The sequence below is a fragment of the Sceloporus occidentalis genome, unplaced genomic scaffold, assembly GCF_023333645.1.
Source record: "Sceloporus occidentalis isolate IW3139 unplaced genomic scaffold, rSceOcc1.0.p SCAF_49, whole genome shotgun sequence".
NCBI classification, from domain to species: Eukaryota; Metazoa; Chordata; class Lepidosauria; order Squamata; family Phrynosomatidae; genus Sceloporus; species Sceloporus occidentalis.
The window spans coordinates 1,908,578-1,933,829 of record NW_028317029.1 but is presented as its reverse complement, the minus strand read 5'-3'; the positions used below and the strand labels follow the sequence as shown (position 1 = coordinate 1,933,829).

The 25,252-nt window shown below is 47.6% G+C and overlaps 1 protein-coding gene across 3 annotated transcripts; it reads right to left on the bottom strand.

Annotated features, from left to right (window-relative positions):
- Nucleotides 1-354: 354 nt before the first annotated feature.
- Nucleotides 355-24,510, bottom strand: LOC149288815 (transcriptional coactivator YAP1-A). 3 transcript variants are annotated; one of them, XM_089491240.1, is made up of 8 exons: nt 24,283-24,510; nt 16,935-17,185; nt 10,250-10,362; nt 7,985-8,098; nt 2,726-2,916; nt 1,527-1,657; nt 788-900; nt 355-593 (listed from the first exon to the last, which is right to left on the bottom strand). In XM_089491240.1, exons 1-8 carry the CDS (start codon nt 24,508-24,510, stop codon nt 355-357), a joined length of 1,380 nt encoding a protein of 459 aa, XP_089347366.1. The 3 variants fall into 3 exon arrangements, with proteins under 3 accessions (XP_089347366.1, XP_089347368.1, XP_089347369.1); XM_089491242.1 differs by having other exon boundaries at nt 1,527-1,681; nt 24,283-24,447; XM_089491243.1 differs by having other exon boundaries at nt 2,738-2,916; nt 24,283-24,447.
- Nucleotides 24,511-25,252: the final 742 nt, after the last annotated feature.

Here is a 25,252-nt window from a genome sequence, read left to right as displayed (position 1 = left end):
TCTCCCCATTATGTTAGCCGTTTTGGATCATCGCCGTTAGCCAGTCACCCCACCATAAGTCCACTGCTGGTACACAAAACTAAAAACAGGCAGCTGAAAACAAAAATTGTTGTTGATTCTTCAGGCTCTCAAGTGTGAAAATAATGTCAGCGATAACGAAGCAGCAAAAAGGGGTGAGCAAATGTTTACAAAAACAAAAAGTAAAATGGAAAAAGTCTTTGAATGCTCGCTGATCCGGTTCATCGTAGTGTAAGAACAGCAGTCTGCAACGCAGCTTATTTCTGAACTCAAGATGCAGGCCCCCCGAGGATCTTTAGATCCCGTTGAATCTCTGCAAGCAGTTTTTAGGCGCCTCTATAACCACGTGAGAAAGCTCTCTTTATCTAGCTTGGTGGCCGCCAGGACAGACTCCATATCGTTCAGGATCTCAGAACTCAAAGCCTCCTGAAGACTCGGCATCAGTTCCTCTCCTTCCACGTTCATCGCTTCTCCTTCTAGAGTACCAAGGTCCACATTAGTTCCGGGGAGTGCTTCCAAATATTCTGGGAACCGGTTTGGCTGAGAGGGCATAGTACTTTGGCTGATTGCATCGCCTAGAAATCAAAGGAGGAGAAGACTTTAGATGTGGATCTCCACTCCCAACAAACCATCTAGTAGCAGCGCATAATCCCAAACGCTCGGCTGACTTTAGCGGCTTTACAAAACGACTCGCGTCGCCGGCTTTTAGAGCAGGTGATAATCCCTAGTAACGCGAGCACACGCAAAACAACGAGGAACCAAAACTCACCTGTGTCCATTTCATCAACACTGTTAAGGAAATCGTCTGGAGTTCTGGGCACGCTGTAGCTACTCATGCTTAACCCGCTATCCGTGCTCTCATCTCTGGAGTGATACGTGCCGCTGGAAAGACAGAAAGGGTTTATTGCTAAATATGCTCTTGGATCCGGAACGTTCCCCTTGTTTCAAAGACAGGACGAAGGACCACGTGACGTTGACCAGTTTAGACTAAGAGCAGGCGGCCGATCGCTTGGGTGTCTGGTCTTGCCGCGTCAGTTCAGCCGTGTGGTTTGCGTGTGTCCCGTGCCTCACGTGCAATGTGTTGCTTTATCGCATGCACATTGTTGAGGATATCTTTTCACACATTAAACCTGACACTTTTGTTCAAATAAAGCAATACAAAGTAGAACTAAAAGCAATTTGCAGGTAGTTTCTCCTACTTAAAGGTGCTGTTCCACTCAGGCACCAAAAACAGAGCCCATTAACACGTTAAAGCCGCAAACCCTTAACGTGTCTTTTACTCCTCTAAAGGTTCCATTTCTACTGTGATGTCCTATCAGTGCTTGTTTGACAAACGTGACAATGCATGCAAAGCTTACTTCTGGAAGTATGAATGGAGCGGGTGAAACTCGTTTTAAACATTCAAGAAAAGCATGACTGCCCCTTATATTTTACGTGAGAATTAGAAAGAAAATTGTGAGATTACGACGTCTGAAATCTTTGGCTCGGGCGCAGGATTCGCCACACACCTGTTGAGGAAGGGGTCGGAGCTGTTCATGGTCATTGTCCTCAGCTCTTGGGTGATTCCAGTTGAACACACTGGGTTTTGGGTCCCGCCATCCTGCTCCATGGTGGGTATTTGGCTACGAAGGGCTAGCTCCTGCAAAACAAATAATCCTGTGTACTATTAAATTCATTTGAGACGAGGGTCACATATAAAGTATAACCAGATTTCACCAATAATTCACATATGGTGTGAATACGGCCAACTAGTTGCGATGAGCATTTCTTACATGCAATAATAACCATTGCATTTTCCAAAATATACCAGCTTACATCCTAGCAGACAAGTAAACATGGCCCAGACACCCTATCCTATGGTATCAACCAGTGCTGGGGCATCTACCACAGCTGTTTGGTTAAAAAAAGACATGATCCAGTGCGGCTCACTTCTTGAAATCCTTTACTGGAGGCATCAATGATATTAAGAGTCAGACCCCCCCCCCCCCCCCAACCGTCATGCCAATACCTATAATATTCCTATCAAACCCCTGAAGTATGTGTTTCGGAAACTGAAAGCTATAATGCTGAAGTTTATAGTGACGAGTAATGAACGACAAACAAATTTGATGCGCAAATGAAAACATTGAAACACACACTAACACCCCAAGAAAACGCAAACGTGCAAACAGTAGAAGGTACGGGCGTCAGAGGCGGACGTGTAACGAAGACAGGTTCGTCAACTTTCTAGTTGAAAAACCAGAATTTTATTTCTGGGGGCCAGATAAACATTCCAGCTCTAGACTTGTCTTGCAGTGCATTCAATCTGTTGTAAAACGCCGTTCCAAGTAGCCGACCCTCAGTGAAATGCCGCCTCTTCCCGTAATGTGATACAAACACAGGGGCCGAGGGGTCTCACCATAGTGTTTTAAAAGGCTTCTGAATAGTTTGAGGTTTTTTGAGATTAGATTTTGAGGAAAGAATAAAAAAAATGACCGAACTTCTAACGTATATCTGTTTAACTTAAATGGCGGGGAACCACAAGTCCGGGTTAAGAGGCTTCAGCAACACCCGGCACAGGCTTGAGGGAACATTTCTAGAAGGAACTGGCCTTCCATCTAACCCCTACTCATCGTAGACTTCCCAAGCAAATGTCACCCACATAGAACACAGACATTCATAAGAGACACGAGACAAACACAAAGAAAAAATAAAGGCTGTTTCTAACCTGTGGCCTCACCTGCCGGAGCAGTTCTTGATGCTTGAGCCGAAGACGTTCCTTCTCCATCTGAAGTTGCTGAAGCCTCATCTGCTGCTGGTTGCCGCCACCTCCCATCACCCCGGTCTGGGGACTCTGCGGAGCGAGCGGCGGCGGGGATTTCACCGGGGCGCTCTGGCTCAGCCTTTGTTGATTCATAGCTGGGGTTAAACAGAACAATGCCGACATGTGATACGGATTCGGTATACAACATGAACGCGCTCCATCACGGAACGGTAATATAAGAGGCCAATGCCCAATACAGCCTACAATCCATGTTGTATAAATAAAAGTTAAACAATAAATAATGTACACTAGATGAAAAAAGAAAAAAAAAAAACTTTCCAAAATGATTACATTATTTAAGTACATTCTCTGTGCCGACGGCCGCTTCGGTTTCCCCCAAAGCAAACACACCAAGGAGAGGACTTTCTGTAACCGATCTGCTCCTAAATAGCATCTGATTCAGAACCATAGCACCGAGTAACAGTCATGCAATAAACGGGCCTCGTACCCCCCCGTTTATAAACGTTACATGGAATAAGAAATCCGTCCATGTAAAACAATGCGCTGTTTGTTTAGGAGGGTCGGCCAGCCACGTATTTACAGCCGGTCACACCGGTGACATCAGAAACCGGACTGCCTGCCAGGAAAGAAAAGGCCTCCTCCACGCCGTGATCTCCGCGTTCACAAACCAAGAGGGCTTAGAGGTTTTTTGTTTTTTTATTGGGGAAATTAGTAGAGTTTATTAGCCACGGCTCATTCCACTCAAATCTTCTACGCACAACAGCAAGCTATAGCCCACGAGCAACGCAACACGCCCGTGTATGACATTCTTAAATTACATATATGTGTTTAACTACTTGATGACCGAGGTGGATTCCTCATTCCTCTGATGCTCACAAGTTAACTAGCAAGTTGGGCTGGCGAGACCGAGACCCGTCTACCACCACGCGACCACCAACACGGCCAAGAAGCTTCCAGCAACGCTACACGGGGGTACAAAGTGGGTTAAACGAGTCCATAGTGCTTTGATAAAGGCAGAGACCGCGAGTAAAGCTGGTGGATGTCTCTCACTTCTCTGGTAGTGGAAAGAGCCAAGTGTAACTCAAGCTCCTCATCGGATCGCCATGATTTATTTAAGCGACACCGTTGGCGAGGTGGGTGGGTATCAGACAGGGGGTGGGTCGGGGCAGTAATACGCGGCTACCGGTCAACACAGACAAACAAAGACCTCTGCACTTCCATAGAGGTAGCCAAGGTTATTTTGGTAATGTCAGAGGCTATTTGGGGGATCACGGGGGGGGGGGGGGGTGTAGTTTTAAGAACGATTATACAAACTGAGCCGTCAGCTCCCTGTTCCCAGGGTTTGGATCCTTATTTCTAACCATCACACTATATGCCTCCTTGTGTTGGTTGCCCTCCTAAAGGGACACTCCATTTTTAGTGCAATGTTGGAGCAGATTTTGCATGCACTCCAATGCATCTCACTGCATGCATTCTTTAGCTCCTCCCCTTACTTCCTCGATTGACAGCAGGAAGTGTACACAGATTGCATACTTCCTGCTCATGCTTAATAGCCCTCATTTACTGCCAGGGAGGGGCAAGTGCAATTTAAAGGGAGGTTACTATAGTGCGTTTGCATTGACGCCAGCAGCTGCGTTCAGGGTCAGGAGGCAGAAAGTTACGCATCAAAGAGGAACTGTCAGTTACCCCGAGTGCTGTATTTTATAGATCAGCACACATAATAAACCGAAGTAATGCTGTTTGCAGGTTATAAAAAGCAATATATAGGTGTATTAGAAATAAATGGTATATGTACAGCATGGGAACCTCCGGTTACGAAACGTGTGGTTATTTCTCCCCTCGTGTAAAGGTATCTCCGCCACCCTTTGTAGAGAATGTCACGGGTGAGAACTCCAGGACGGGGAATAATTGTTAAACTAGTATTGCCACATTCTGGTTTCTATTGCAGTCATTAAAAAGCAAAGGACAAACTACAGTTTTACCTTATACAGTCAGTTCCCTGCTCGGAAAACTCAGTTATTCCTCCCCATACGTAAACATGTATCCCTACCCCACTTTGGTGGGTTCTAGCAGCCATTGCAAGGGTGACTGAATTTACATTCAGTGTAATGTAAATATTTTATTATCTCTTTTCATGTGACGACACTGAAGAAATGACTCTGCTACAATGTAAAGTAGCGCGTGTACAGCCTGAGTAACTTTACCGTCCCCTCAAATATAACGCAACGCACAGCCATTAATGTCTAAACACTGGCAACAAAAGAGAGTGCACCACTAAGCGGAAATGCCCAAATTGGGCCCAAAGTGTGAATATTTTGTGTGGCCATCATTATTTCCCAGCACTGCCTTAACCCTCTTGGGCATGGAGTTCACCAAAGTTCCACTGGTTGCCACTGGAGTTCCCTTCCACTCCTCCACGACGACAAATTTACAGCGTTATGCAGACTGAGCGATTTATCAGTTCCGAGCGGCGATGGTCAGTTTCGGGCCCCATCCTCGTCCTCCCCGGCATGCGCAGCCGAACCCAGCAGCAAGACCTCCCAGACAGACAAACAAAAAGCGGCTTTGTCCTGGGGAAGTGGGGGGAGGGGCAGATTACATTTTGTTAAACCGAATTTCCAAAATAAAGAGCAGCTTCCAATAAAAACTTCCCACAACTCCTGCTGAGCGATCCGTGGCATGAAACGGACAACGCGATACCGGACGCCGACGGTACAGAATCTAACGGTTGCTGGCATGGTTGGTGATGTGCGGTAACCTGCCTTAGCAGGACGGGGGGGCGGACGGGGTTAGCCTGGCAAGGGGCACATTTTCAACACATCGGTATATTTTGCTGCGACCCAGCTAGACAGACGCTCCTTCAATACGGGTCAGACCATCACCAAGCAAACAAGGGGTGCCAACGACAGAAACAACCCGCCCCAGCCGGACAACCTGGTAGCTGTTATTTAGATATCTGGCCCCAGCGGTCTCCTTTCCAAATCATTAATACCTACAAGCCCGGGATTAACAATGGTCGTTAAAGGGACTGTCCAGCCATGACAGGCGCTACGGAATGCATCCGATTAACGGTCCCTTTAAACCCATTTAAACCCCCCCCCCCCACCAATAAGCATCTTCCGTTTTGCCAGCCCACCGCGCACGTTTGCAGAAAACGCTCCCACTGATTGTTTCAAGGAGAGGGAAGCAACGGATCATGGCGGAAACATTCTGCTGCAGCTCTGGAGCTGCAGCTTCTCCCTGAGGTTTTTTTTTAAATAAATGTTATGTTGCCTTAAGAGTATAAGGCCTGGGATTTAAATAGATCTCGCCTAGAGGATAAGCGTTGAGATGTCTGATCACAAACGGCACGGTAAGATTTGTTAATAAACGCGCTGCCGTCCATATACGCTCCGCGGCCGTTGTTCACGCTATACAGAGCTTGTTTTAGATAGAGCCTTGGCGGGGATTACAGGAGAAAGCTGGAAAGGCGGCGTGTATGACGCAGTTACAGATTCTCCCCAGACTGGAGCCATTATTCAGACTCGGATCATCCAAACGTTAAATTAGAAAGGTATGGCATTTGCCAGAAAGGGCTTCCTTCATCGCACAGCAAATACCTTTCATATTTACAGCCGCCGGAGACAGTCCCTCTACAGACCGGGAAACAATCCTCCTTTCACACCATGCAGATTATATCACAGAAAAATGCAGGTCCACATCGCCCTGGACCATGTATTCAGAAAAAACAACAACAACAACAACAACGCTGCCCCTTGCAGACTGGTTAGACGTGGTGCCTGCGAGAAAGCCCACAAAGGGCCCAGTCCCAAACTCATAACCCCCCCCCCCAGTACCCTATATGAAGCCGGACATATAGGGTACTTGCTTTGAGATTGCAGGGTAGTTCTCAGCCCAAACTTAAACCGCCATGTAATGTGTACCTGACAGAAGCTGCAGCTCCTCTGTGGTCTAACACGTGTAGCGACTTATTGGCTGTTTGAAGCAGCCAATCAGCATCAAGAAAAGCACATACAATTCAAATGCATCCCCCGTACCCATTTATCTCCTGCAGCAGAGCGCACAGAGGGGGCGTCCCTTAAAAAGTGCATCTTATCGAAAGATGTGAGAAATGCCGCCGGGGGCCTCGTTCCTAAAGAGTAATCTGATCAACGCGTCACAGAAAAACAAAGCCAGGAATCCAGCTCCAAGAACAGACAAAAAGACACCTGAAAGAAGAACAGCGACCGCGGATCGCACAGGAGGAGAACGGTCTGCTTTATAGTGTGACGGAGAATAGTGCGAGAGAAACGGCACAACGCGGCAACGCGAAGCATTCGCAGAACAGGAAGTGCGAGGCAGCCGGGGAGACGGCCGAACGGTGCGGCGGTGGGACCAACATCGGACTACGGTCACAAGGACTATTATCATTTTACCAGAAAGATACGTTATAAACATTATTTACATAAGAGGAGAACGGAGTATACCGACATCGCTGCTATATTACATATTACACAAAAAGACGATACGGTCTTCCCATTGAGTATTATGAGGAATTCATCGCGCTGCCAGCCGATTGTTCCCCTCTTGCGTGTCCTCGCACACAAATATAACAATTACCGAAACACACAAACATACAATCACAGAATAAAAAGGAAAAAAAGCGGAACCCCGTCTACTCGCGCGCCTCTTCCCCACCGCCAGGCTCCAGGAGATCCATGCGGTCGGATATATCGCTGCCTAGCAGTTGCGCAGTATACTCACCGCCAGCCAGCTCCGGGTGGTCTGAGCCCCCCCCAGCGTACATGCACAGAACCTGCTCCCATTAACCTCAAGCCAAAACCGTGGCTGTGAACTGCAGCTTCTCCTAAGGCGAGCATATTAAAGAACTTGTGCATACGCTGCATGCGCACTGGACCGTCCATTTAATCAAAAATAATAGTTGCTCATACAGGATTTTCCATCATTTTTCAATACCGTTTGTTACAAAATGCAGTTTACGACCCAATTTGTCTCCAAATAACTGAACTGTGTGTTATCAGCCGGCTGTTACAGAGCGGAAACATGGTGTGTTAGCGTATACACATGCAAAACAAGCACGCAGCATCTCATGATAGCGGAGCGCCGCGTTCATATAACACGCGTGAACCTGGGACAGACGCTTGCGGAAGGAGCAGTAAAGCGAGAGCGGGCGGAATACGTAGCAATTCAAAGAGCTCTTACCAAAACGTGGATCTAACCGCGGGTCTAGCCAAGATGTGGTTTTGTTCTTATGGTTTATGTAGTATATCTCCCCTTCAGGAGTCAGTGCCTGCTCCCACCCATCTGGCAATGGACCTACAATATAAATCAGAGAAACTCTTGAGAGGCATGCAAAGGTTCTAGGCAGCAGACAGTCTAGAACAACGGCTGTCATTCTTCGCTTCTAGCCACGTTTGTTTAGAACTTGACCATGCACTAGGAAGACTACATGCCGATAACCCTCCAGCCCGGTGCTTCCTGGTGGGAACGGGGTTAGTAGCGGGGTCTAGCATGCTTAGGTGGTTAGAGTGAAAAGTCGTAAGATTATGCTTGGCAGCCAGCCTAGAACTCAAGGTTATTGCCTTCAATTTACAGACACGGATTATAAATACAAATTGTATCGTCACAAGACCGCCATCCTATCTGGGCTTCTCCCACAGCGGTCCAACGATGGAATCATTGACCACGTTCTAGAACGGGTTCTTCAAACCTGGGGTTGGGATAACACCAATTCCGGCACGAGGGTTTAGACCGCCGATGGAACGGTAAGGTCCAGTCATTCTACCGGAGACTAAAAACACATAAGCCGTAGTCATAGTCGTGACTAGGTGGGCCACGGGTGGAAAGTGAAGCTAAGCAGTAAGCCCGCTCGCCCATACAAAGAACAGATGAGCCAAGAGTGCCCGCCGCCAACAGGGCGCGGCGCGCAGGCAAGAAAACCCATCCAGAAAAATCTCGGAGTTTCCACACCTCAGGTACTGCTCGTTCCGTCAAGAGTTACTCAAGATATGGAGGAGAAGTTAGCACTTCAATAACGATTGAGAAAAGTAAACATGACTCATGTAAACATGACAATGGCAAATCTCGGCCTCTTTAAAGGCTAAAACAGCTTGGGAAAAGGTTTAGGAAACAACAAACGCTCTAATCCCAATGGGATGAAACCATCAAAGCTTCTCCTCTTCCTAAACCATCACTAAAACGTCTGCAGGAAGTTTATTTACAAAGTTTATCTCCCACGATATTACATGGGAAATAAGAGAACCCCCCCCCAAACACAAAGCTAAAGCCGATGTTATCAAACCCCCATAAGAAACATGTGAAGAGGTAAAGCGTGTTTGCCCCTAGCAGCCCCATGTGATAACGTATCTTAGTGAACCCATCCCACCTTAATTGCAGGTAATAAATGGTATTTTAAGTGGTGATCCCCACCAGCCCAAGCCTCCTCGTGCCCCAGAGTTCTCCTCTCAGAAGCCGCGAGAGGAACGCGATAGTAGGTGGAACGTGCGCTCCCAAAGCCTGCGAACACGCGGCCATCACCCAGCGACTGGCAGACACCGGCAAAAGGGCAGAGTAACGATCAAGGAGCTTCGATGGCAAAAAGCAACGTGCTTGGACTGCAGCGAAACGAGGAGCAGTAAAGCAACGCCAGCTTTATAACCAAGCTTCCCCAGCTTCAGAGATGCAGTAAAAGCAGAACACGAGCCCAACGGGCTTTTATTACATACTGAACACATCTACTACCGAGGCCCCGCTTCACATTCACCGGTTTATGATCCACGTTCCTTAATGAGTTTACTTGCCCAATGACAAGTTAACAGGTTTGCTGCTGAAAAGCCCCTTAAATGTAGCCAATATATGTAGCTGCGCATACATGTAGATTGCACATAAAGCCCATGAAGGCGGCAGCTCACAACATACTGCAGTCACACACAGTGCTTGTGGACCCCAACTCCCATGACACTCAATATCATTAAGGACACAAAAAAGGGGAGCTCTGACAGGTGTGTGTGTGGGGGGGGGGGCATAATATCACAATATCCAATTCCCTTGATAGTCAGGATGAGAGATCGAGCAGATCAGAATTCTCTCTCTTATGCGCATGTACATGGCAGCTTTAGCTGTCCCTAAAACGAGAGAGAAGACCTCCGTCCACAACAGAACATTTAAAAAAAAAAAAAAGCAGCAATATTTTATAAAAAGGTGGGGGAATGGAACTAAACTTTTTTCACGGCCGTCATCTAACGGGACCAACGCAGCATTAAAAAAAGAAAGTGAAACCACCGGACTCTTATAGCGAGATTTCTGCCAACGATGGTGACCAAAATCCCCAGACTCTCAGATCCCCCCCGCATCGTTTCCCTCGGACATTATTACATTGGGGGGGGGGCAGGATACCTCATTTAAAAAGACAGACTCCTAGCAGCCACGTCTTTGCCGATTCGTACGAAGCACAGGGCAGATCCATACCTGTCGGATTCATTAAGTTTTGCTGAACTGCGGGGCTGGTTGGCGGCGCGACGTTCATCTGCGAGAGCAACGCCTTCCGCGGGTCCTGCCAGGTGGTGGTTTGATCGATGTGACTGGAAAGAGAAACAAAAGCATTAAATAAACTTCACCCTAAGCACGAAAATAATATTCATTCTAACGAACGCCGTAAAACCATCAGGCTGGATAACCGCCAATATCTATGACATCATCTCTATACATTTTATTTGATTATAAATTTATATTCACTAATCTCCAAACCCTTAGTTGAAGATCCAAACCAGTTAACAATAAAAAGCAGTAAAGAACCCCCACGGAGTACACTGTCAGAATGAACGAAGGAGTGAAAGTTTTTATGAGGCCGACCGAGTTAAAGCATAACTATTTGTAATCGGGCGCACGCTTTAACCATCGCTATCTTCCGTGGGTATGCAGGACGCCCGCACTCTATAATCCTTTAAATGGCTGGCGTGCAACCTTTGAATGCTGCTCCTAACCGGGGAGTACACAATAGTGCAGCCTTCTTATTTATTAGACTACACAGGCGGTCATTTATCTTGTGTGTTTCCCGGTGAGTTACCACGCCAACGATTAGTGCGAGTGTGAGCGAATTAGTGTGTGTGTGTGTGTGTGTGTATGAATGTGTATATTACCTGTTCCTAGAATAAAGCCTTGTGAGACGCTCACAATGCTGCGCATTGTTTTCTTAATAAAGCGATAAATTCATTTATGAAAAACACCAGGTTTATAATGTAGCTCCCTTGCCCGACGACCAGATTTAGGGTATGCAGCACTGTTAGACGTGATGGGGTTACAACACGCGCACACTTCAGTGTTCAATAGACTATGAAAATTTAATATATAGACCTCTCTTCCCTCCTACGATCAGGTTTACAACACCATTAAAATGTATTACAGATGGGAAAACTTCTTAAAATTATATTGTGGAATGGTTAAGTTCACAGCTTTTAACACCTGAAAGGGACAATAATTTAATATGGGATATGCAGCTATGGGGAGGAATAATCCTGCACACTATCAGATTAGGAAATTAGCATGGCAGCTCCAGTACACACAGGAAGGGGTTCTAATCATTTTAACGGGTGAAATACCATTACATGAGTATTGAAATGTGCGACTTCAGTAGAGCGTCAGTAGATGGGGAAAGGCTAATCTGAGCGGCCCCCGGGGTTACGTGGCGGGAGGCGCTGGCGATGCCACAACCTGCAGGACGGTTCAGCACAAGCTGTATATTTGGCGAGAGGTCCTGACTCCGCGATCACAAACACAAGCTGGCCATTTGCTTCTCGTTGTTTCTTTCGGCCGTGTTGAACAAAAGGCTCTGCTGCGGCGACTGGAGCTCAAGAGGAGCCGGGCCTCCCTCTGAGAAGGTCACGCGGGGCAGGTTTAAAGGCCTTGAAGTCTGATTTCCTCGTGACGCCACATAGCAGAATCCCTGCCGTTCACCAGAACTCCCACTCAGCTTCCCTGCCAATAGTGGAACTAAACATGGAAACCAAACTCAAAGGAGGCTTTGGAGAGGGGAGGAAAAACCGGGCTGAGATAATCTGCTGGCTGCCTGCTGGTGACAAGGTTTCTCTTACAGAGGACAACGTGTGCTCATCACAGTTACATCGGCAGAAAGCGCTTCAGCGAGAGAGAACAGCCTAATTAATCAACTCGCCCAAGCGAATGAATGAGAACGGATCATCGCTTTGCGGCAACCAATTTAAAAAAAAACAAAAAAACAAAAAAAAAAAAGCATTAAGCATGTGGGTGAAAGTGTGTGTTGGTGGGCTCTCCCCAGTTGCCCTTATGGTTTGGCCCCGGCGGGCAGCAGTTTCCGGGCATTTCCACACCTGCCGATCGACAAATACTCGGAAACCAGAGAAACGACAGCGTCGCATTCTGTTACCAAGAAATTCCACAGAAAGGGTTTGAAAACGGGAAGGATCCGGTATTTTCCAAAACAGACTGGAAAAGTGATGCAGAACACCAAACTAGGATTTTTTAAAATTTATTTTAGGTTGTCCCAGCCCGACGGAATCACCTAGAAACGGATAAGAACCATTTGGCCCATTTAGTCACCTTTTTCTTCTGCTGCGAAGACTCAGACCTCAATTAGTCGTTACAGGTGGCATTAAATCTATCCTACACAGGTTTAAATTCCCTCGGCTTTAGCCTTTACCACTTCTGCTGGTAAAAACTTCTTTGCATCTAAGCCTCTGACCTTCTGATTCCAGATTCTGACCTCTTGTTCCAACATTTCTCCTGCATTAAAGTAAACGTCCCTCCTCTACCTGGTCAAATCCCTTTAAGTATTTAAACGTTTCCATCACATCCCCCCCCCCCCCCCCCCGAGACGTACATTCTGGGATCCCTTCTTCTCTCTCTTCGTAGAACACAGAGTTTGAGGATAAAAGCTCTCCTGGTTAGAGGACAGACGGAGAGAAGCGACGTGGATAAATTCTAACCGTAGGAAATCGCCAAGTTTTATTTATCCAGAAGAGCGACGCCGCAGAGATCCAGCTTTCGCGTGTTTCGCGTGCAGCTGTATGTTTTAGACGTTCTTGCTTGTATGGACAGGCTTCCCTTATAAAAGGAGAGGCTTCTCTATAAGCCGGCCTTGGGGCACGTGTTCTGGGAATTGCTTAGAAAATAAGAATTCCGAGCGCTGGTTTTTAGTAATTACTGACTGGGACGGGCCAGCAGGCACTTAATTATGACAACCAGGGAGGTCCCGGATGGCAGCCCACCATCTGAATACCGGCACACTTAATAACCATCCTGGACCGGAAAGGCGGGAAAACACACAAACAGCAGAAGTATGTGAACGCACACGCTTACTACTAACGTGTCCGGGGAAATCCTCTCGCTGCACTCGCTCAGTCAGAGAACTAAAACGCTGGGGCAGCGGGGCTGGGAACGAAACGCATTGAAGCGGCCGGTATTTACGCCACATTTATAAATCCCCAGTTATCGTGCCGGGGATATTGGGAGCGTCGCGTGCCGCCGGCTTCTCAGAACAGGCAAACGGGCAAAGCCGCACACGGGCTTTAAAGGGCCCCTAGGTTAATAACGGAGGGATGTTTGTGTTATACAATCAGGGCTGGGCCAGGGATGTTGAGGCGGCCCCTGGTACTTTAAGGTCCGCGGTCACCTAAGGCATAGGCGTGGCAAACGGCTGGATACAAGAGGCTGCGTGATTGCTTTTTATGCCCACGGGTGCCGGGCATATCCATGCTACGGCTGATGTTGGCCAGCGGAGCATTTGCCAGTCCAGGCCTGTATACAATAAGAACGATATATCGCTAGCGCAGCGATACTATATGTTTGCTGTGAATCTTGTGAATAAACCCAAACGCTGTCCGCAGACAAACCATTTCCATGAAATCACTCCGCTAAAAACGAACACAAATCCCGTGTGACCGGCGGGGCGAGGGGGCTCCGGAGTTATGAGAATTTCTCGCGGACGAGAAGAACAAAAGCAAACGCAACCTCGAAAGTTAACACGAAGAGTCCGGCGTGACCGCCATACAGAGGGGGCCGCCATCATTACAGCCTATTTAGGAAGAACGACAAATGACTGGTGCACTACATTATCAAACCAGATTAGGGTTCACCCCCCTGACCTCCCGGCGGACTAAGCCTCCCTTTGAGGGGGACGCTTCTGTTACGGTTGTTTACAATTTGGCCGCGACTCAGATGGCCCAGAGGAGGCCGTTTTCTTTCCTACTCGGAACAAAAGGGAAGCGTAAAGTGGAGGAAGAGGTCGGCCGGTTTCCAGATCCTTGCCAAAGACAGCGGACTACAACCCCGAGCGAAGCCGGCCACGCGATCCAAGTGTTATACATATACAGCCAAAAACATGAACACGCCGCCATCGCCACCGGGACACGCCGCCATTCCCGTTTGCGTCAGCTTGGCGGTGGATTCACTGCAACCTTTCAACCTAAAGAGCCGCTCCACCTCCTCGGCGGGATTTTAACGAAGTGTTGGAGACGTCTTTCCCGGGACTGCTAAAACCCCAGAAATATTCATCTAATCCTGTAAGGGTTATCCTCGTTTAACCACTTTTGCTGGGAAGCCTCGTCATGTGACATAAAAGCCGGCATCGATTGGCTGCTGCTAAAGGAACTAGAAGCAAATATTCTTTAGAAGTGTTGCGATCACACAAAAAAAAAAGGGCAATAATAAAAGCACAGATCTGCGCAAGTTCATCCTAAGCGGAGGAAAAAAAAGAACCATCTTTCACCCCATGCTGGAGCGCATCGCGCATGGACACCAAGCCAATTTACTACTTGCACATTGGTGACTCCATTCTTCCCAATCCCATAATGCCGCTACTTAATCCAGGAATTATTAGTATGTGCAATGAAGAGTGCTAGCAGCGGTAACGAGTCACATGTAAACCAGCAACATTCAGACTGCATGTATGTGATTCGCTGCTGCTTCCACTCACTAGAAGTAATGGCAGGGCTTGTGATGTCACATTCTAGGGACTCCGGCAGATCCCGACGCTCATCCCGTATTCCACATACATGTTGGAGACACGCCTCGCTGGTTTATGGGATACATGTGCTGCCGTGCTTTCCTTATTTCCGCGAAAGCAGGCAGGGGATTTTTATCTGTCCGGTAATGAAAACGCTCAGAGAACCAGCATTTATTTTTTAATTTAGCATTAGCAGCAGGACTTCTGGGCACTGGGATAACAAGAGTTCCCAACCCCCAGCAGAGGTGGTATCTCCACTCACCTCACATCTCTGTGAAATTGGTCAAATGTTTGAAATACACCAAACCATTACAATGTACAACGGTAACCTGGAGCCTACAAAGCCAGGAATCAGGGAACACACGATGATTTGGTATATTTACCAACATACAGATATTATATTCTTTATAACACGGAGAATTAGATCGCTGCACCTTGCAATTTATTATATATATATACATATATACATACACACATATATACACACACACACTCCAACTAAAGCCAGAGCTGCTAAACGTAAAGTTATTGGAATTCATCTCGGGCCAACAATTTAAGTATAAATTTTATGTATATTAGCTCTTATTTATATTCACACCGCGCTTCTTACAATCCATATATTCCAAGGGTATGGCAAAAAAAAAGTAATAAAAAAATGCCTATTTTACTCAGTGACCGCTTAAGTCCCCCGTCGTTGATGAAAGGACTGTTTTCCACTGAACGGAGCGGCATAATAAAGTAAGATTGACGAGCAATGGCAGGTTTTATATCCCTGAAATCAGGACGGTTTGCTTTAAGGTCGCTGCCGGGAAGGTGAGGGGTTAAGCGGGGTCAGCATGTGACCCGGCAGTCTATTTTCCTGCCGAACCACCTCGTTTAGCTCCATGCGTTTTCTCCATCAGGACTGATCGTTCCCAGCTAGCAGCCCTTTCAATCATTTACTTCGCATGTCTCCTGGAGAACAAATAAAACACAGGTCCGGGTGTCCTCCGACGGTCTTAAGCGCTCCATTGTTCTCGGCGGAACCCGAGCCCTTAATATGGAAACCAGGGCACCGTGAAAAGATCAATACGGGCACTTCGGGGGTCTTAGTTTATTCAACGTAAAAAAAGACCAGGTTTCACTTGAAGGAAACGTCCCGTACATATAATTGAGATTTTAGCGAGTGCGTTCTTTAGAAACAATTTCAAAGCACGAGACTGTTCAGAGATAAACTATTTTTTTTTTTTAATTTTAATTTGCTTCAGCCGGCTTGATACAAATCAGATAAGACTTCACAAATAGCATAAGCACATTTATAACAAAAATTGACGTTGCCACGACATATTTATCTGAAAAATTACCAAAACCGGTCAAAACTAACCAGTGGCTGATATGGAGAACACGGCACATAATGCCAACAAACACCCGTACATACGCACACTACCCTCACTGCGCAAAACACGCCACGCAAACAACATCCAAAGTATAACCATTTAAAAGAATGAAGAGGAAAGATACGCAACAGGTAAAGCAAAAATAAGATATCGCCTGCGTATTAAAAAGTGCAACTATAGTCACATTTAAAGATTTTGCAAGACCCGGCAACATCCATGGTTTAAAACAAGCGCCACCGATCATGGCGATCGGGCTTCCTCTGCAGTGATTTACAGAGAGAGCGATCTCTTCAATGATATATAAAATTAAATGTAAAAAAAAAAAAAGCCACATATTTAAAAGGAAGGCCCCCATTAATGTTACCAACAGATCATGGGGAACCCAATAGCTACAAGCGAAATCTCTGGGGTCTACAACGACCTAAAGGGGATCCGTGGTCACATCTCATATAGCAGTCTATGAAGAGGTTACAGCTATTCCACCCCGTTTTTAAATAGCGCGTAAATATTGCGTCATATCTATAAATATGGTTATTACGGCTTTAGATTGTTTTGGATAATATAGCGTAAAACGGGCGGCCATGCCCTTTCCTTTACTCAGCGGTCACTGAAACAAAGCCTGTCCAGGCATCGAGACGCGAGTCCTCCAGGCTCTGCCCCGAGCCGTAAGACGTACAGGTATATGGAACATTAAACAAGCACCGGAATAGTTATGCGAAAAGCAGAACATAATACACAAAGAAACTCGTTTCAATACGACGCTAGAGACATTTTTGGCGGGAGTTTAAAAGTAACTCACTTCAGAAAATATCTTTGCCCAGACGGTGTTTTTGCCATCTCCCATCCCGGCGGCAGAGGGACGTCATCGGGAATGTCGAAGGAAGGTTGCCGGAGGTGCTGATTGGCCGACGCGGGGCCGGGGCCGGTGACCACCCCTTGTGGGGAGAGCGCAGCCGGCGAAACGGCTCCCAGCTGCAAGGAAGCCGGGGAGGAATGGGCGCGCACGTGCTGAGGAGTCAGGGCTCCGGCGGATCCGCCGTCCGTGCTGGCCTGCAGAGAGGGAAAAGCGAGAGAGATAAGAGTTTGCACCCAAAAAAGGTAGTCTTTAATTAAAGTGAAACGGTCGTTAAGATTAGGTATGGCTTGTGTTGGTAGAGGCAGCGTTATCTAGTCAGGTCCTCACCCAACCAAATGTTGTACAACCCCATTAACAATCACGCGTAAACGATGGGCAGGACGCAGACCCCCTCCCAAGAAAAGGAAACGTAGTTTTCCCCCCATGGTAGACACCATGCCGCACATACATATACATACATATATATATATATATATATATACATATATAACACCATTACATGGGTTTTACTCATTAGATATTTCCTCAGCGTGGCGGAAGACCCCAATCAGACCCGAATAATTTCCCGCCATGGCACCTTATTTCCAACGCCCTTTTCCGTTCATCAATGGAAATCGTACAGCAAAGACGACGTGCAATTTATAAGCCAAAGAGCCACCAGCGCGTTTTGGGACCTCGAGAGACTTTCCGGCAGTAATTTTATGAGCGGTGGCTCCCGGCTCCTCTCTTGTTGTGGTAGTCATAGGGTTCAGTCCACCAAATGAAACAAAAGGCGGTGCCTGCAAATGATTTACTGGGCTTAACAAAACACCACAAAAACACTGAAGTCAATCCATTAATCATTACGACTGCCCCCAATAAAAGGGCCATATCTGTCAAAATGGGAGGTTTAAAGGAAGAATGCAGACTAGCGACCGTGTCAAAGGAAGACGGCTCTTCCAAGGGTACAGTAGAAGCACAAAGAGCCACCATGACCAATTCAGTGGCAACAAGGAAACACCTTGGGGGCATAATACATGCCCCCCCCGCACAGCTAAAGGAGTCTACTTCTGGCCAACTTTCGCTAAAAGTATGGCTCAATTTATAGCAAAGTGCTTTAAAACATTTTGGTGCCTTTTGTAGAACAAAGGAAATTATTCAAAGGTCTGCTACCCAACCACCATGCTCCAGAGCTTCTGTAGGTGCGACAGTCCACAGACTTCTATCACATGGGCATTCACTAAAAGCCTCCCAGGAGCAATGTCCCACATTCTGTAGCGATATAATTATAGAGTACGCCTAGGATGGACGATGAAGGAACTTTGCAGAACACAATCCAAAGTCCCATGCGAGTAGAGGAGCTTCAACTTGGTCAAGTGGAAGCAACCAAGTTCTAGAGACCACTAAAACCATCACGTGTCACGCTGGCGTTAACATTTTAGGACTGCTTTTTCATGGAGAACATGCGGCTTTACAAGGAAAGACTATGGCCAAAGTGCAAATGTGTAACCCAGCTCCAAACGGACCTTTAGGGCAACTTCTCTTAGAGGACTCAGGGAAGTCAGAGAAAAGCATTATAAAAAAAAAAAAAAAAAAAAAAAAAAGCGTTATTATACCCGACGTTTTTGTCACGGCGTCTGGTGTAAAGTACTTTCTGAAACCAGTTCAGTAGCCGGTAATTGAAAAAGATGCATTAAGAAAATCTTTTCAGAAAAGGTTGGATTGTTAATCGTCATTTACACAGAGGGCCAGGTTTGGCGACACGCAGCCCCATGCATAGGAACACGGGTCTTAAACCGTACACAAAAATCAAGAAGGGGGGATGTTTTGTAGCAGTAGTAATGTTTGTCAACAATCACGTCTACGACAGGCCACAATATTGCATCAGATTCATTCAGATGTTTGCTATGATGTCAGATCTCGGAGCCGCGGAATGATTTAGAAATCCCGGGCAGAAAGCTGGAACACCAGCGCTTTTAGGTAATCGGCTTAAAATAAACACACAGGCAATGGTAACGTAGATTTACACTATATGTACATGACAAACACTCACACTTACCGACACCCACTCATAATGACATAGGGCATAAAGACCATTTTAACCCCCCCCCCCCTTTAAATAAAACCCTTCACTTGCCCCTGGCACAGAAGACCCTCTCTTTCCCTGTGTGAAGTTTTTTCAGACTTGTGCAGAGATCTCCGACGCGCTCCTCTTACGACAACCGATCCGTTAGGACTAAATGGCTACAGCCTGGACTCCGCAAACCCATACAGAATTACGAAGCCAAATCCGGTACCTGCCCCGCTCCCCACCAGTCTCGCTAGGTATGCTATAATAAAACCTAGAGGGCTCACATTTATTCGGAATGAGATGTCTTCAGAGATCAACACAAGTCGTAAATCAGTAGCCACCTCTCCTCACCAAAAGGGTCTCAGCATTGAAGAGTAGGAGAGGTAAGGGAAGGCTGCCCACCAACACTTGGTGTTTTTATGAATGGTATTCGCTGGGATTTGTCAAGCCTGTCAGGTGACTCCGGGCCGGCAATATCCAGGTATAAACAGGGGACGTGGAACCTAGGGGTTGATACATTTATATTTTATGTATCAATAGAGCAGAAGACTGTCCTCAATAAAATTTACTTGGGTGGTTTAGGTAACCGGTAAACGAGGAGAAAGGACTGCCGAGGCGCCACAACGGACTATACATTTCAGACGGGACCTAAGGAGATGAGGTTTGTCTGCGGACACCAGCACGGCAGCATCCACCGTCAGCAGATAGCGGGATTATCACACACACACACATAACACACGTCGGGTAGCTATAGATGAAAATACATTCTTAGGAGGACTTGGTTTATTTGTATGCAGGCGACAAGCTACGGAGATGGCAGCCACTCGGCTCACTACAGAAGAGTTCCCGTGGCTCTCTGTGCTCGGGCTAACACGGCCCACCTAGCAACTTCATGTAAGTATACAAAACTCTCTCCTATACACACGTACAGCCAAACTCGCACATCGTACAGGTAACTAATTACACCCCAGCAAATATCACATGTAGATATATAGATGACAAACGAGAGACTTTCATACATCGGGACTATGATGAAGAATTGAGACTTTATCCTCCTTGTGGCTGCTGCCATAAAAGTTTATGGCTTCTATGTTTTCTAGAAGCGGTTAGAGCGCCACGACGTACATCGCAGGTTCCCCCTCTAACCAACGGAAGCCCGATCAGCAGAAGAGCATCAAAGCCAGTTCTAAACCCAACGGGAACGCAGGAGGCGAAGGACCGGGGGAAACGAGTCCAGGGACAGCCGGCAAACCCAGCGGCCGTTCAAACTTTAGGTTCGGGACCATTGCCAAGTATTTATCACAATACACCACCCACCCCAACATACGGAACCGGCTCTTTGCGATATGGTTTGTTAGGTATATTACTTTGGTGCGTCCGAGGGCCAGAGGTTTGTGTGTAGACGGCCCGCTCGGCACCAGTGACTGTCTGCTCCTTCTCCAGACATCCAATGACGAGGACTCCGCAGGGTAGCAGACAGAGTTTAAACGCCAGCATGGGGTACTCACGGCCCAGACTAACTTGGTCTATTCACTAGAGATTGAGTTGTGGCTTCAACTCTCTCACTTCGCTATTCATTATGAAGGACCAAGTCTGGAGAAACCCGCAAGGAATGGTCCTTAATTACTGAAGCCACATCTCTCTCTTTAGTGAATAGAGCCAATAGTGCCATAAAGTTACAGGAAAAAAGTTACTCTTCCTGCGAGACGCTTTCCTAAGTCTATTATAGTTTTTACATTTAAAATACATCGTTGACATATTTACACAATAATGTCATTTTACTAAAAAACCCATCCGCATACGGGAGAAGATCAGCAAAGCGCTAGTAGCGGCACTGGGGCCGGATTATTTAGAAACGCTGCACCCCCGGGATGGGCACACCATGCCCCCCCCCCCCAAAAAAAACTCTCAAAGGCCAGAACGGATATTTCTCTAAAAATCCAGCAACCTCCAGAAATCTTACCGAGAAGGACTTTGTTGGCTTTATATACTTACTAGAAATCCCACTACATGTTAATAGGCTACATCATACGTGAGCACGAGCCTTTCTAAACACATCGAAGGGCATACGGTAACCGAGCGGTTACCACGTAAACACGCAGCATCACAGATTAGAGCAATTACCCCCTTCGTTATATATATATATATATATATATATATATATAATATATATATATTATATAACGTAAATGAGATGCTAGCGACATTACAGAAGAATGGAGATACATTAAGTTTCAAAACTCTGCAAAGGCGATGCCAACGGTTCATTCACAGCGGCCCCCCGAGAAAAGAAAAGGGCTGACAGATCACAGAACCGCCTCAAATGGACAGCCTGGGTGGCCATGCTGGGGAAAGTTAATAGGGGGGGGGAGCCTGCCCTCCTCCTCAGGCCCTGCCTGCATGAACACAGGTCCAGGTTCGCCATGTACCAGGAGAGCGCATGGGAAACAAACAATGCAACAGCGGGGCTATTAAAGCGAGTCACGGACAGTCACCGGCCCTCCAACGGCGAAAGTGTTACGAGAAACGAATAAAACAGAACACAAAGTTTCAGCGGATCCCCCTCTCTCCCAACCCCCCCCCTCTCTAATCCTGGAAACATTCCTGCACTTCCATGTTCTTTTAAATGACCGCCCCTCCCCCCATCCCTCCCGCGTTCCTCCCTGGGGCCAACAACGGGAAAACCAGCGAGGAGCGAGCCCGAGCGAAACAATGGAGGACTTTACTCTCCGAGTTATCGCCCCCCTCCCTTTAAATCACAAAATACAGAGAGAGCAAAACAGACCGGAGCGGCCAGCGGAGAAGCGGTCCCTTACTATAGAAGCCAGACGCTCCGTATTAACCCTATCGCTGCCGCCAGCTTCCCCGGCCAGAGGATCCTAAAAGTCCCTCCATTAGCACTGTGTGTGCCGGTTATCGCAAAACTCGAGGAAATTCAACCCGAAACACACACACAACACACGTACTCCGGTCCCCGACAAAACGGCACCGTTAATATTTTAAGATTTATTTAATATCCAGTCGTAATACACCCCCCCCCCCATGTGAGCACCGACAGAGCCCTGCACTCCTCAGCCTTCTTTAAAAGAACACAAAAAAGAAATCGCACAGGCTGATTGACAGCACCGAGGTATTTAAATTACCGGGCATTCCACCCGCACACGATCAGCGGAGACGGAAAATAATCCTCCATAAACTGAATTGTAACGGTGCTACGGAATCTACCGGCGCTATATAAATAAACGGGAAATCACGCGGATGCCGGACTCCACTATTGAAGCTAAAAGCTGCCAGCGCCGCCTCCATCTCCAGTCCCGAGACTAGAGCCTGAAACGCCGCCAGATCGCCAGCTCCATCCGAACCTTGTAACACACGGGAGAGCTACGGCCGGTCGGCCGGGGAGAAGTGCAGGGCACCGACGGAACTCATACAGGGAAGCCTCCATATGTGCTCCTCGGGAGAGAGAAGAGACAGGGGATATGATCTACAGATCAAGGGTTAAATAATGATACAGAAAGACTAGAAGGCATGATTCCAAGTTAGAAAACAAATGGACATTGTGAGCAAATTCTACTTTTCAAGAAAGGGTAGTAGATATGCGGAACAGCCTTCCAGTGGAAGTACTACAAACAGTGAAGGAATTCAGCAACAAAAAGGTTGTGGAGGTGCACGGGCCTTATAGAATAAATAGTCCTTCTATAAGGGTCTTTTTTATATATATTGATTTCTGGGTTCCTAATTGCAGTACTGAATAAAACGGGTTTATCCAGGTGCTTCCGCTAACAAAAGGTGGTAGCCGCAGGGCTTGGCTGAAGCGACCGGCACGCAGAGTGTTAACTGGCAAACAACCATTCAAGGCTGAGCTTAAAGATCTGAGGCGACGAGGAACAGCCATATAAAGCTATTAATAAATGACTTCCAGAGCACCATTATTCCCCCCCCCCCCCCCCCCGTGCCAGGGAGTCACTCCTCCACCCCCACTAAACTGCCTATGGCCAGAAGTAACTGGGCCCAGGGGAGGGCTAATAGCCTGCGAGCCCCGATAGCCCGAAAAGATACAGACAATCCAAACATTAAACATCACAGGAAAAGCAAACATTTGGAACATTCCCAAACAAACTCCTCTGCTTTAACACAGGTGGTTACGCCAGTGTTTGCAGGCAGGCCGTTACGGAGAATGCGCAGGAGTCGGCTTGGAATGGGCAGCCCAGTGAATGCGTAACAGATCGCTTTACACTCAGACGATCAAAAGGAAGAGCCGCAAATCAACATAAACCTCAAGACCCGCCGAGTGAATCAGAGCCCTTTAACGCCAAACATACTTCATTACAAAGTTACAGCCACCGAGCAAAGAGCGGACCCCCTCCCAAAAAAGGCACATCGCATATGGATGTGAATGCGATGAAGGTCTAACACAGACTTATTTACTAAGTTACTCCGGCCTCTCTCCCCGGGGCATTTATTATACAAACTAGGGGGCAATCCACTAAAGGGGGAGCTGTGGTTTTCACCCCCTGCAGACAGAGCTGGTCCTCTTACATATAGATCTATAGGTATGGGGGGGGGGTCACCGATTTATCCATACAGTATACAGGGCCAACACTGGAGATGGTCCTTCATAACATATAGTTAAGATCACAAATCTTCTGCAGCCTCTCCCCTTAGTAAATAGAGCCCGTTTTCTGACTCCCCACTTCCATCCAAGGCTGTCAATCCGGATTAGGAGACTTCGCCCATCCCCAGATCCCATCCAGCACCAATCGGGTAGAACTGTCATCGTGGGGTAAAAAAGGCACCCAATTACCCCGAGCAGGGTGACCCATAGCTGGGCCCCGTCAAGGTATAACCAAAGCCTGGAGTGGATGTTGATCGAATCCCACCGCACAACGCTACTGAGTATGATGGCGATATACAATCCAATAGTTCTATGCGTTTAACCCTTAATTAACACCTGGACCGCGGGTACATGTCCGTGCAAATCAATTTCGTTCTAAAGAGCCTTATCCCCCCCCGCATTAAGGTGCTGAGAGTGATAGGAGTGCACTTTAGGTTGGGGCAAAGTTATGCAAGTCTAGAAGACAAGCACTCGTGTTAGTTTGGGAGCCACGTACGGGAAACATTAAAAGGCTTAGGCGGCACCGATTTCAAAGCAGTGAAAGCACTAGATCCCGGGCCCCGACCCCTCACTATACCACCCCCTACAGGGGACCCATGTCGCCCCCACCCCCGGCACTCTCGTACCTGGCGGGAATGGGATTTGGGCTCGGGCTGCTTGAAGAAGGAGTCCGGCAGTTTCCTCATCCTCATGGGCAGAGTTTGGGGCACGTTGGCCGTTTTGGGGTTCATGACGGCATTGAAGAGGGCCTCCAGGTCCGTCTCCGAGTCCCCCCGGACGTGCACGATCTGGTTGCCCTGGGGATGGGACTGAAGGTCCGCGATGGAGGAAGGCTGCTGGGACACGGGATCCATGACTGGGCCGGTAATCACAAAACACACACGGGGGGAAGCCTAGGAGCGATACCCGGCCAGTACCGGGGTTCGGGAGCGGAGAGGGGGGTGAGTGTCTGAAAAATAGGTGGCCCAAGAAATCCTGGCGATCAGTGCGGGTTCTCTATGCCTCACAGGCCGGCAGTACACTGCCCACGGCTCCCACTCATGTCCCCAGGGGGTTTCGGCGAGGGTCCCGGCACACGGTAGTCACCGGCCGCAGCTCGCGCTCTCCGACTCGGAGCGACAACAACGAGAAAAAGTTTCTTCACATCCCGCAGGGAGCGCAAAAACTTTTCCCTGGACACGTGATCAGCCTCAGGCCACGCCCACCATGTGGAAAAGTTCAACTGGATGGGAGGAACTGATCCCAACTTTATAACCACGCCCCCTAAAATCTGCTTCCACGAGCTGGGAGGGTCAGCGGCTGGGACGGCGGCCCGGCGGGAGGCTCGGAGAGCGGAAGTGACCCTCTTACTGGGATTCGGAGTACCTGAACAGCTGGGCCGGGGGGACACGCTGCTACCACCTACCTACCTACCTACCTCATTCTACATATTAAAGGGACCGTTTAATGTCACTGACAGCCCTTCTACAGAAGAATGCATGTTAAAGTACTCTGTGACTTACCCCAACCCTCTTTAATATATAATTGCAAGATGGAGGGGGAAAGAATACCTGAGGGGCTAATGCACATGGGGGATGCACTTGGAGACTGGAGGGA

Excerpts from the sequence above, each read along its gene's own strand:
- LOC149288815 (XM_089491240.1), bottom strand. The coding sequence starts at position 24,510 with ATGGATCCCGTGTCCCAGCAGCCTTCCTCCATCGCGGACCTTCAGTCC. Across the intron at positions 10,363-16,934 it reads GGGCAAAGATATTTTCTGAA|TCACATCGATCAAACCACCA; the intron begins GTGAGTTACTTT and ends TTCTCTTTCCAG. Across the intron at positions 2,917-7,984 it reads GCGGTTAGATCCACGTTTTG|CTATGAATCAACAAAGGCTG; the intron begins GTAAGAGCTCTT and ends GTTTAACCCCAG.